Raw genomic sequence first — 13,206 nt, 5'->3', positions numbered from 1 at the left:
TCAGAGTCACCCTACTCCAAGGTGCAAAGCCCTCAGCTGGGTCCCCAGCACTGGGGAAAAAGGAAGCTGGGAAACAGGTTGTTAGAGAGAAAGAAGAAAAAAGGAAGAAAATGAGAACAAAGAAGAAGACAAAAAACAAGGTAACATTAAAAATATATATATTTATTTCATTCTTTTCATTATAAAAGGCAGTGATCTGGCAAGTAGAGTAAGAATGTATTTTTCATCCTGATTATAACCAATTAAAACTAATACTTACTTGGTTAAAACCTAGAAAATAGAAAGACAGAGTGAGGTAACTTTAGAAGTACTTAAATGTGAAGTTTCTTTTTCTTTCCCTTTGAGTGTTAAGGGTAACAACAAAGGATGAAGAATGAATGCATTTCTTCATGTGGCTGTTACTAAAGAGTTCACATGATCCAAGCACTCTTTAGTACTTAGTACATGATGATAACATGTATAATAACGAGGAAAGGCCCGAGACCAGAACGCTGTCATACAGCCATTTCCGAGGGACACAGGTATACATCAGTCCCCAGGTTTTTCTGAATTCGAGAGCTGGGACAGGAATTAGGACGCATTCTGCCATCCCTTCAAGTCCTAGGAATATTGATTACAGGAACCCTGAAGGATGCCAAGATCTACAGGTGCTCATGTGTCTGACATGACTAGTGTAGTATCTGCACATAACCTCGCTGCTTGAAATACTTTAAGCCACCTCTAAATTTCTTGCAATAAGAGAAATGTTCTATCCTGTCTAGAAAAGGACACAAGAAATGTCTGTACATATTTAGTGCTGGCAATTATTTTTTTTTCTTAGATGTTTTCTGACCAAGCCAGCTCAGTCAGTCAACAGGGTCTCAAGCGAGGGAGCGAGGATTGAAAAAGAAAAACAGACAAAATTACAGCACGACTCCAGCCAGTGCTGAGACTGAAGCCGCTTCATTTCGCTCCAGCCTGCTGTTATATCATTCTAGGTGCATCCAAAAACCATGGTCAGTTCTTAGATCAAAGACAAAGTCATCAAGCAAAGTAGTAAACAGAGAGATCACATGATAATAATCAAGCAAAGTAGTAAGCAAAGCCCCATGGTCTCTGTTTCTGATATTCTTTTTTTTTTTTTTTTTTTTTGGTTTTTTTTTTTTCGAGACAGGGTTTCTCTGTGTAGCACTGGCTGTCCTGGAACTCACTCTGTAGACCAGGCTGGCCTCGAACTCAGAAATCCGCCTGCCTCTGCCTCCCGAGTGCTGGGATTAAAGGCGTGCGCCACCATGCCCGGCTGTTTCTGATATTCTTATCTGAGCCTCCCTCCATGACCAAGCCCAGTGACAAATGCCAAATTCCTAGAAGCAGCACCAAAAGCGCTTAACAGTTTTCTGTTGAATCTGCAGACATGGATCTCAGCACCACTTTACCTCAGCTTCACTATCCCGCCTCAGACAGGTGCTCTTTCCTGCCTTCCTGCCAACAGCCCATTAACCTCACTAGGGCTGCCGGCCTGCTGGAACCTTCATCTTCCTCTGGGTCACCAGCTTGGCCTGACTTTTTTTTTTTTTTAACCATTTTTTTTCTGAAATACTAAGACTCATCGCATCAGCTGCCTCTCCACAGGGATCACAAGATGTTGAACACTTTGTTCTCTGATTCATCTGACCAGGAAACCCTCTAGGGTGAGGCTATTCTGAGCTGAGTTCCATGGTTCTCTGGTACTCCTTGGTGTATTCACGACAGGGACTTCCTCCCCAGCCCCTCAGCCCTTCCTCAGCCCACTCACACCATCTCTGCCTTCTGCCAGGTAGCTGAATTGCCTTTCATTGTACAGAAGGGAACGCCTGGGCTTAGGAGCCGTTTTGCGCCAGCTTCTATAGTGACACAATGTTGGTGTCACCACGTCTAGCCAGAAAGAATTCTTTACTGAAATCCTGCTGAGCCCAGCTATAGTTTGCCTCTGTCCTTAACTTCCCACTCTCTGGTTTCAGAGCTCACTGGCCCCAGGACTTTCAGCCTACTCCTGTCTTACCTGTCTATGGCACTATTCCCCCATCCCCCAACAACTTGCCTCTGCCACCTAGAAAGAGGTCCTTCCTTTAGGGTACAAGTTCTTCTAGGTCAGTATCGCTAGCTTTTCTCCTCTCCACAAATTTCTAAAGAGCTCCTTTCTCACGGTCCACCTCCCCTCTCTCTACCTCCGGACTGCAGCTAACTCCCCTCATCCTGAAGTGGCGCCTCAGACCCTAAAGTCAATGGTTCTTTTCCACTTTCATTTTGTTAGGTTTCAAACCTGGGACAAAAGGCTAAAGTACCTATTTAACATATCAAAGCAGACTTGGCCACCAAGTTCTCCCTGCAGTTCCTCAGCTCTGACTTGTTTCTGGGTCCTCCTCCCTGCTACCCTGCCCCCTCCCCCTGAACTCTGCAGCCCAGGGGGCTGCAGTTCCTAGGGAAAGGCTAAAGCTAGGAGAGAACTCTGAGATCAAAGGCCCAGACCCAGACAGGGGTAGCAGACCAGAGTCGAGAGATTTGAGGAGCTGAGATAGGTAAGGTCAATGGTGACAAGAATTGCCATCCTGGCGGCTCCTTTCGTAATGGGAAACTTGTCAAAGAGAAAAATGTAAAAAAACAAAACAAACAAACAAAAAACAAAAAACAGAAGAAAGGTGTCTTCTTGTCCCTGTGAATGGAGCCCAGTGGGGTTGAGAGGGGCTTCCTGGCACTGGTGTGGCTTCTGTAGTAACAGCAAAAAAAGCAGGCAGCTCGGGGTGATACTGACCCAGTAGAGAAGGAGAAGGGTATACAAAAATCTATACAAATCAATACAAATATTTTGGAGACTAGTTGTTGCTTCCTATATATAGTGAGACTATCTCAGACAGACCCGCCAGAGATATAAATAACAACACAGAGGCTTATTAATATTTTAAAGCATAGGCCTTTTGCCGAGCAGGAGAGTCGTCTCATCCTGGCTCCTGGTACTCCGTCCCAGCACGTGGCCAGGTCTATCTCTGCTCCTCTCTGGTCTGCCTGCTCACCTCCTGGTCATCTGGCTGAATCTCCCAACCTCTCCTTTAATCCCAGTGTCTACTTCCTGCCCAGCTATTGGCTGTCAGCTCTTTTTTTTTTTTTTTAAGCCAATCAGATACAACTCTAGATGGCCTTAGGCAGGTGAAGAAGGAACAACTATTTATAAAACATGAGCCTGGCAATGGGTCATTAGCTCTCTGCTGGTACAGAATTAACGCTTGAATATACAGAGACACATCTGCACAGAGTGTACCTCCACAGCCCCCTTAGTCCAATAGAAGATTCAAGGTTAAACTAAGGGCCCAGGAGGACTGAGTCATGTTAGAATTGTTGCTTTATGCCATGTGGCCATCTTAAGATGGTGGAGTCACATGCCATGTACCCTTTAACCTTAGTAAAGATGGCTGCCAGACATGTGGTTACTCACATCTTATTGAGGTTATTTGCCAAGATGGAGGAGAGCCACATGGCTGCTATTTAAAAACATATATTTACATAAACAAGGGTTGAATCACAAATATAGGATGTTGCAGCAAATTAAAATTCCTATGTATAGGTTTTAACTATAAACCTTTTGTTATAAAGTTTTAAGCCAAATTCTGTTATAGATTCTTTAACCAAACCCAGTGAGTTTACAAATCTTGAGATAAGAATTTACAGCAGAGCCTTAGGAGGTCAGGGGTTTTATGGTTTGTTTGGTTGGTTGGTTTGCTTTGTTTTTGAAAACACAATGCAAAGAAATCATAGAGATGAACGATTTAAGAATGGAATATTATGGAACCGTAGAGATAAGAGATATTGGGATCATTCGCTTGTATGGTGGCAGAAGTGGCTATAATCTGGGAGAATTTGCAGAGCAAGTATGCTTGCTGATTCGGGGCCATTGATCTGTACTGAGGTGAAGCTGTAGTAAAAAAATCTGAGCCCACGCAGGAAGAGAGAGGGCAGCAAAACAGAACCCCATGATCAAGGGATGGAGGGAGGGCAAGTTCTTATGAACTCCAAGAGGGAGCTGAGAGGGAAACAAGCTGGCAGGAGCTGAGGGACTGCACAGTGGGACTACAGGTGGGCTATAGTTCCTGGGGGAAGGCATGGGGCTAGGGGGGGGGGTGTCCGCAGCAGCAAGTGTCTTTAGTAGAGACCCCCAAGGCTGTCCACATGGTGGGTGGCCCTAAGGGGGGGAGCAGGAGGCTGCAGGAGACAGAGAGATACTTCTGGAGCGCCAATTGGGAGAAAGAAAGGAAGAGTCCCAGGCTGCTGTAGGCAGAGCTGCAGCTCCTGATAGAGACCCAAACAATAAAGCAGGAGGGGAGAGCAGGAGAAAAAGGAGGCAGTTACACGGGTGTATAGGCTAGAGGCAGAGCAGGCTGCAGGAACCAGCACCCACATGGAAGGCATAAAAGGCAGAGCCCAGGGAGACAGGAGCAGTTAGAAAGCAGGGGGAGAAAGCAACAGCTGGAGAGCCGGACTCCAGAATTTGGACTCAAATCTTGTGGGTGGCTGAAGCCGTCAGAAACAAATGATCATTACGTACCTTAGGAGAGTCAGCTCAGCAGCTCAGACTGGAACGGCCACGTTCCCCATAAGCGAGCTCATTTATACCATTCCTGTGGTTTCGGCACAAAAGAAACAAGTAAAAGAAATAAAAAGTAAAAGACAAGGAAACACGACAGGTCCTAGGTACGGTGAAGGAGGTTTATTATAGTTATATGGGAGAGCACAGGCAGGGGCAGCAATCTCTGAGAAAGGCCAGAGTGGCCATAACCAGACTGAGCTGTGCCCTGTGAGGAGAGGGGGAGGAGAAAGGAGAGAGGGGAACCAGGTACAGCAGCCAGGAGGACCAAAGGTTCAAAGAGAGTGCGTAACCCAAATGGTTGGATTGTTCAGGGTAAGGAGTGGGATACAGCAGCCAGGAGGGCCCTGGACCAGGTAGGGACTGCAGAACTGCAGGGAGAACCTGGTGGCCAGGTCTGCCTTGCTATGTTATATGGGCACCTGTCCGCCTTGTCCTGGGCTGGAGACCTAACACATCCCGCTTGACCTTTCTGTTGTTTAATCCTACTGACCGTTTTTAAGCTCGGAAACCTCCACCTCTTTCTGCTCTGGCTTCCCTATCCGTGAAGGGTGTGGTGGCCATGTGACTGTAGACTTAAGATCTATTAGATAAAGTCGTGAGAACTGGACTCCTTCCTGCAGCCAGAATCACACAGAAGGGTGAATCAATGACATGGGGTGGGTGGAAGTCTCCAGAAGGGTAAAGAGATCTGTCTATTCTTTTATTAAAAGATAAAAGTGTTAGGGAAACTTTTTGACCCTTTGGGATTCGCTTTTGTGGGGTGGAGGAATAAAGGTAGAAGTGAGGACAGCCGTAGCATTCTCTAAGTTAGCACTTCCAAGCCATAGTCAGTCAATGGAACAAAACCAACCTAATGTCACTCTCATCCACACGTGATGTGACCACATGCCAGCTACTGGCTATTCTGTTCTTATTCCTACGTACTATGTGCCTGCCTCAGGTTTCTATTCCTGTGATAAAATACCAGGACAGAAAACAACTTGAGAAGGAAGGGCTCATTTCAGACTACACTTCCACACTGCAGTCTGTCATCAAAGAACTCAGGGAAGGGACCCGGAGGCAAGGCGGGAACTGAAGCAGAAGTCATGGAGGAACACTGGCTTGTTCAGCATGCCCTCATCCATTCTCCATTGACCTCCCCGCCCAGTGGGGGTCCCGCCCACCGGGGGCCCCGCCCACATCCATCATCAAACAGAACAACACCCCTCCGGCTTGCCCACATCTTCTCCATGTGGTTCCTTCTTCTCAGATAACTCTAGTACAAACAAACAAACAAACAACAACAGCCCGGAGAGTGCCTTATTAGACTACTAAGATTCCAATTTGGCCTAATTGCCTTTTCTTCTACATTGTTCAGCACAGGGCTGAAGACTTGGAAGACAACATTATAAATATTTCCAACAGCTCTTAGTTTTCCAAGTCTCTTTGGATTTGGATAAACGGGTATGCACGAATAACAGAGAAAGCATTTAAGCTATTTACACTGTATGAGCTGCAGGAGTGCACTTCAGTACCTAAGGAAGATTTCATGCATAAGTCCCCTGTGCTCTTGTGTATTCTAACCAACCCAGAGACAAACAAAAACAACAAACAAACCAGCCCCAAGTCCCAGGCTAGTTAGAGTTTTCATACAGCCTATAAATCCTTCTAGTTCAACTAGGACCAAACACGCAAATGTCCTTGGCTGTGGATATCAGCTAGGCCCTCCAGGGCTTTGGGTCGGGTCATTCTCTAATCAAGAAGATCTGAAAAGAACATCACATGCAGTCCACAGCATATTTTTTTTTCTCATTGGTGGTTCCTCCCACCAGCTAGAGAAGGCATTCAAAGGCTGCAAACTCTCCCAGTCATTGATTCTTAATAGATCATTTTACTTTTACAGAACTTTCCACCTTTCGTAGTTATTAAACGAGACTGGAGCATTTGGCTAGAAACTAATCCCCCCTTACATAAAAAGGAGACAATAAGAACTCCACGTTGAAATTGATACAGCTACCACAATGTAACTCCCAGGGCACTGTATTTTGTGCTTGAAAACGAAGTGAAACCCTACTTAAGACTCACCCTTTTCCTTAAATAACGAGGATTAACAGCCTTAACGAGGTAATAAATAATCAAGCCAACAGAACCCCACCCTGGAGCAAGCTCTGGGGTGGAACTTTCTTGTTTAAGTCAGGCTTGTGATCTGGGGAAAGGTGCTCGGGCCCTGTGGAAGGAGAAAGGAACCTGACCAAAGCGATGACCCACTCTGAGCCCATCACTCGCCCACGGAGGAGTGGGAGAGCTGGGAGGAGGAGGGGAGGAGAAGTGGGAGGAGGGAGAGAAGGAGGAGGAGTAGAGAGAGAAGGAGGAGTCAGACAGGGAGGATTGAGGGGCCAGAGCCTGGTGTGGTGAGGAGCCTCGCCCTGCTCACCTGGGAAGGGCGCCATGCATGGGCGGAGCCAGTCCCAGGTCACCTGGGCGGTGGCGGAACTGAGCAGTCCCGGGGCAGAGGCAGCGCGCCCCGCAATCGGCCTCACCTGCGAGGGGGGCGGGGCGGGCGCACCTGCGCGCGCGGGCGGGCGGGGGGCGGGGCCGGGAGCAGCCGTCTAGCTGAGCCGGCGAGCGGAGGCGGGAGGCTCGCCGCCGATCCTGGGCTGAGAGTCGGCGGCCGCAGGCCCCGGCTGAGATCCCCGCCATGACCTGGAGCGCCACGGCGCGGGGCGCGCACCAGCCCGACAACACCGCCTTCACGCAGCAGCGCCTCCCCGCCTGGCAGCCGCTGCTGTCGGCGGGCATCGCGCTGCCGCTCTTCTTCTGCGCCGGCCTGGCGTTCATCGGCCTGGGCCTGGGCCTCTTCTACTCCTCCAACGGCATCAAGGAGCTGGAGTACGACTACACCGGCAACCCCGGCACCGGCGACTGCTCGGTGTGCGCCGCCAAGGGCCAGGGCCGAGCACCGCCGCCCGGCTGCGCGTGCGCCTGGACCTTCACGCTGCCCGAGCTCTTCCCGGGCCCCGTGTACCTCTACTACGAGCTGTCCAACTTCTACCAGAACAACCGGCGCTACGGCGTGTCCCGCGACGACGCGCAGCTCAGCGGCCTGGCCAGCGCGCTGCGCCACCCGGCCAACGAGTGCGCCCCCTACCAGTTTCGCTCCGACGGCCTGCCCATCGCGCCGTGCGGCGCCATCGCCAACAGCCTCTTCAACGACTCCTTCTCGCTCTGGCACCAGCGCCAGCCCTCGGACCCCTTCGTCGAGGTGCCGCTCGATCGCACCGCCATCGCCTGGTGGACCGACTACCACGTCAAGTTCCGCAACCCGCCGCTGGTGAACGGCAGCCTGGCGCTGGCCTTCCGCGGCACGGCGCCGCCGCCCAACTGGCACCGGCCGGTTTATGAGCTCAGCCCGGATCCCAACAACACCGGCTTCATCAACCAGGACTTCGTGGTGTGGATGCGCACCGCGGCGCTGCCCACGTTCCGCAAGCTCTATGCGCGCATCCGCCAGGGCAACTACTCCGCCGGTCTGCCCCGGGGCACCTACCGTGTCAACATCACCTACAACTACCCGGTGCGCGCCTTCGGCGGCCACAAGCTCATCATTCTTAGCAACATCTCTTGGATGGGTGGCAAGAACCCTTTCCTGGGCATCGCCTACCTGGTCGTTGGCTCCCTCTGCATCGTCATGGGCTTTGTCATGCTGGTCGTCTACATTCGCTACCAGGACCAGGACGACGACGACAACGATGATGAGTGATCCTGCTTCCCAAGAACCCCTGCCTGCTTCTTGGCTAAGCCGCTTTTAGCGGTGGCCTTTGCTCCTAACACAACTTCAGGCCCACTGATCTGTTGTGGGAGACGGGCCTGGTGAAGGGAATTACCCGCCACGGGGCTGTTCTCAGGTTCTGGACTGCAGAATGACACATCTTGCCATTTTCCCCATCATCTCCATGGCTTACGGACTTGACACGCCAGGTCCTTAAGATTCCTAGATTGGAACTCATTAAGACCAACAGCCAGGATCCTGATTTTGAGCCTAAACTTGTGTTCCTTCCTCTAGGCACACCCCCTCAGCTTTCTGGGAGGGAGATATCAGATGGGGCGGGGAAGTCTTGGGATGGCAAATGATACCCGCTGATTGCCCGCAGAGGCACAGAGGAGCCGGGGAAAGCATATTGGTTAAGATTTAAGTCGATGCCGAGGCACCAGGCCCCTCAGGTTCTGACACAGTAAGGCCAGGATGAGCAAGCTTCTCTGGCATCCCTGTGCCCTTGAATTGGAATCTTGAGCCAGGTTGGGCCTGAAGTACTCACCTGAATTCAGTTTTACCTGTGATAATGTGTGGCAATCATAGTGCTCCTGTTTGGTCCTAAACACATAGGAAGGAAGTTGGCAATTTGTAGAATGAACAAGAAAACTTGCTAGGCCTAGAAAAGTGCAGATCTGCAGGGCAGAAGTGCGTCATTAAATGTAAAAGCAAACTTAACAAGTTTGTAAAAATCTGAAAACGCAAGAGCAGTCTGCATGGCTCAGGGGCAAGTGTTTTAACCTGAGAAACCCGACTGCAAATGATCTTAGTGGGAAGCGGTTTCCTTGCAACCCTGAGGGACCGACTTTTGCCTTTTTTCTCAACACCCTCCCACCCCCACCTTGAATCCTGCTGAAGGGAATAATTTAACTCATTTGTATTATCTTCACAAAGAGCTATCTTAAACCCAGTTTCAACTCTCAAATGAAACCCATCTCTAGTGATCACGTTAAAGATTGGTAAGGAATATATTCTGATATGCAAAATAGACTCCCGATTATTTTAGCCTTTAAGACAATGCTAAAATTGCTCAGCTGATTTTATCTGATTGCCTAAAATTGATATAAAGCTAGTCTCGGAGGCAAGTGGGACATTTTTATTTTATTTTTATGGAACAATAATTTCAAAGAAAATTAAAAATAAAATTTCCCATGATGCAGTCTTCCAGGTTCCCTGAAGAAAAGTCCCTCGGCATTTGTCAGGGTCCTCTGGGCTGGCTCCCCTAGTGCAGTCCTTGGTTATCGGTGAATTTTCATTCCTCGAGGGCAGCAGAGCTGTTGGGGTATGTTGTGTGGCAGTCAAATGCTGAGTTACAGTGATTCTTTCCATCCATTCTATTATTATGTTCTAGTTAATACTTATTTTTGGATGAACAGCATGCCCGTCTAAGATAAAAAGTGACTTAAAATAATCTTGTCTCATCTTTATGTGTATCAAAACATTCTTTAGCATTTCCACCGTGTTGATTTTCTGACTTCTGAATGTGATAAAATTTAACGTCAGGTCACATTTTGTGATTTTTGACTATGAAAAGCAGAATGTGACGTGTACTTTAGAATGTTTTATTTATTATAAATGCTTGATCAGCCCTCCTCTGTGTCAGGTAAAGGAATTTGCTTCCCTTTTTCCCTATACAGTTGAGGGTAAGTATATTTTACTATCATTTTGTAGAACAGTAGTCATTTGTTACTAATTTTTATGTGAGACCATGACACTTAAAATCCTGTCATTAAATTGTAGTTCCAGGCCTTGTTTTCAAGGTTTTTGAAAGAGAATAAAGGTTGTGTTTGACTTTCTCTGTTATCACATTACTTAGTTCTTTTGAACTATGATCTTAAAGGCACAAACAGTACCAGCCGTTCGCCTTCTGTTGCCAGCACATTCATATTGTAGCCAGAGCATCACCGTTCAGAATGGTGTCCAGTCAACACGAACTCCGTCTTTTATTGCTAACTTCCTAAAACAGAATTTGAACTTACGTCAACATTCCTGTGTTTGGGTGACATGATCCTCAATTATTGTCTGAATTTGATAAATGACAGTGTGTTTTCAATTTTAGTATGAAAGGTTATTAAAGAATGTGATCATAGCAGCCTGCCGCTCTGCATTTCACTCAGACTGTAAATTACAACTACCTGTCGGTACCTGAGACCCCGATGAACAGGAAGTTTAAGACCACAGTGTCAGGCCTTTGCTTCAGTGGCCCCTCTGCTGTGGAGCATTTTTGTCCAGTATCATGATTCTGGTTAGTCCTATCCTCCTGTTTCCCAACTGAAGGGATGTCTTCTAGGAGTGAGACAGAGTGGACCTCAGCAGCTGGACTAGAAAACAACTTTGAGTCACTTTGTGAAGTAAAGGACAAGTATTCAGTGAAATGCCCACCTCCAAAAAACAAAACAGAACAAAAAACAGAAAATAAAACAAAACAAAAAAACCCACCAAGCTGAGGTTTCTAGCATCTCCTCAACTGAAGTGGCTCAACAGTTAGGCAACTGTTAAAACAACCAAGGACAGACTTTGCTTTGTGTTACTCAGTAGGCTACAACTAAAACTCCTTCTGACACACCAAGGAGCTGATGGTGAGTCTCAGTGTCACAAACCAGCAGTCACTATCAATAAAATTCTTTTGTTAGTTTGCACTGGATATTCACTGCAACCTACATTTTTGCTATAGGTTAAACAGAGCTGGTTAATTTTAGTTGGCAATTAAAAAAATCAAATCCCCCCCGGGGGGGAGAATTTCTCTTAATTCTCTCTCCAACAAACTGAAGAGTCACTTAAAGGACCCTACCAAATAGGACTGGAACTCATTAAAGGCCTAAAGAGATCTCTGGAGATAGCTTCACTTTGCAGAGAACTGGCTAAGTTGTTTAGCTGTTGTTCAGTTGCTGATGTGGTAAACCAGCACCCTCCATAAGTTTCCCCAATAAAAACAGCACTACCCTTGGGAAAACTACCCGCACTGCTGTGTTACCTTGTATGAAGGTAGCCATCATTAGTCTTCCTGGTAAGATCTCTACAGCATAGCAGCCTTCCTTCAGCTAACATACCTGCAGGCTAAGCTTGCAGGACACAGAGAAAACCAGGCAGTGAGACCAAATGCAGACAGGCAGGGAAGGATGAAAAGGAAATGCGCACCAGACATATTCCTAGGCTGGCAGGGTACCCAGAGGGCAAGGGGTCGGCTGCAAGGGAAGCTGTGAAGGAGGCAGGGTTGGCTCAGCCACAGAATCCCCTAAGGAGGGGGGTTGGGGGAGATGCAATGAGTGAAGAGTGGCTCACCCCCTTCCGCTCCCCTTAGCTTGTTTTGTTGATCAAGTTGAGTGCAGTATACCTTTTATTGCAAGCTAAGGTATTGCCATCAGGAGCCCCTCCACACTGCCTCCTCACCAAGCTCCCACAGTAGATGACACGTTAAATCGCCAGTGAAAACTGTAAACCATGTGTCCTTAATAAACGTTGCTTTATTTTTCTAAGAGGGCTTTGTTGCAGAAGCCCAAGGTGCTTCACACTGTGTGGTCTCATTAGCCTTATCCATCAAAATGCGTGAGCTCCCAGAAAGTCATCAAGACCAACGAGGCAGGAATATATCCCTTTTACTCTGTTCAGAACGCTATGGAAGAGTAAGCAGTTCAGGCTGGGGCGGTGACTCCGTAGGCAAAGGCATTTCCTGCCGACCCTAACACCCCCAGGTCTATTCCCAGGATATCCCCAGTGAAAGCAGGGTCACTTGCAGCTTATTCCTGCAAGCTGTTCACCGACCTCCACGCTGGAGCTCTTGCACATACATGACACACACGCACAAGCACACACAATAAGTCACACAATACGCACAAGCACACACAATAAGTGTAGTAATAGTTAAAGGAGTGGTCCTTAGAAATCAAAGAAGAAATCTAATATTGAGTGAAGTGACAGCCACTGAAATGAATTGCTATTTTTGTTTTTGTTTTTTTTTTTTGGTGGGTGTTTTTTTTGGGGGGTGGGTTGGTTTTTTGTTTTTTTGTTTTGTTTTGTTTTGGTTTTTTGTCTTTTTGGTTTTTTCAAGACAGGGTTTCTCTGCATAGCCCTGGCTCTCCTGGAACTCACTTTGTAGACCAGGCTGGCCTTGACTCAGAAATCTGCCTGCCTCTGCCTCCCAAGTGCTGGGATCAAGGGTGTGCGTCACCACGCCCGGCATGCTTATTTATTTTGAATTATTACATTTATTTATTTATTTGCTCTGTGTGTGTGTGTGTGTGTGTGTGTGTGTGTGTGTGTGTGTGTGTGTGTGCACTTATGCACTCATGTACTCATGTGCCTGGTCCATGCTCAAGTGCAAGTGTTCACAATCCATAACACACATGTGGAAGTCAGAGGACAACATTCAGGAGTCATTTCTTCCAGATTCATGTTTTTATGTGTGTGAAGTCTTTTGCCTGCATGTATGTGTGTGTGTCATGCACATGGCTGATGCAGAGGTCAGGAGAAGGCGTTGGATCCCTTGGAGCTGGAGTTATTGATGATGGTGAGCTACCATGGGAGTGCTAGCAATCACTCACTAGTCCTCTGCAAAACAGCAAGTCCTCTCAGCTGCTGAGCCACCTCCCAGCCTCTCAGGAGTCTCTTCTGTCTTTCCAACACATAGCACACAGTGGGCATAGCACACAGTAGGCATAGCACATAGTGGGCATAGCACACAGTGGGCACACTCTTGCCTGCTAAGTTACCTTGCTAGTCCTGCTTCAATATTTAAAGGAATTAATTTCATTGTGAGGCATTTTCATGTCTGTGAGTCTGTGTGTGTATGTGTGTATGTTGTGCTGTGTGTATGTTGTGC

The 13,206-nt window shown here is 47.7% G+C and overlaps 1 protein-coding gene across 1 annotated transcript; it reads left to right on the top strand.

Moving 5' to 3' along the window:
• Window positions 1–7,160: 7,160 nt before the first annotated feature.
• Cdc50b (cell division cycle 50 P4-ATPase accessory subunit B) lies at window positions 7,161–10,479 on the top strand. The gene has a single exon (XM_021178864.3). It carries the CDS (start codon window positions 7,275–7,277, stop codon window positions 8,334–8,336), a length of 1,062 nt encoding a protein of 353 aa, XP_021034523.1. The 5' UTR covers window positions 7,161–7,274; the 3' UTR covers window positions 8,337–10,479.
• The last annotated feature ends 2,727 nt before the right edge of the window (window positions 10,480–13,206 follow it).

The sequence above is a fragment of the Mus caroli genome, unplaced genomic scaffold (genome assembly GCF_978045245.1).
Source record: "Mus caroli unplaced genomic scaffold, Mus_caroli_1 scaffold_14, whole genome shotgun sequence".
Taxonomy (NCBI): domain Eukaryota; kingdom Metazoa; phylum Chordata; class Mammalia; order Rodentia; family Muridae; genus Mus; species Mus caroli.
The sequence above is the reverse complement of the archived record's forward strand: the minus strand, read 5'-3'. Positions and strand labels throughout refer to the sequence as shown.

What these genes read in the sequence shown, in the direction of transcription:
- Cdc50b (XM_021178864.3), top strand. Translation starts at nt 7,275, where the DNA reads ATGACCTGGAGCGCCACGGCGCGGGGCGCGCACCAGCCCGACAACACC.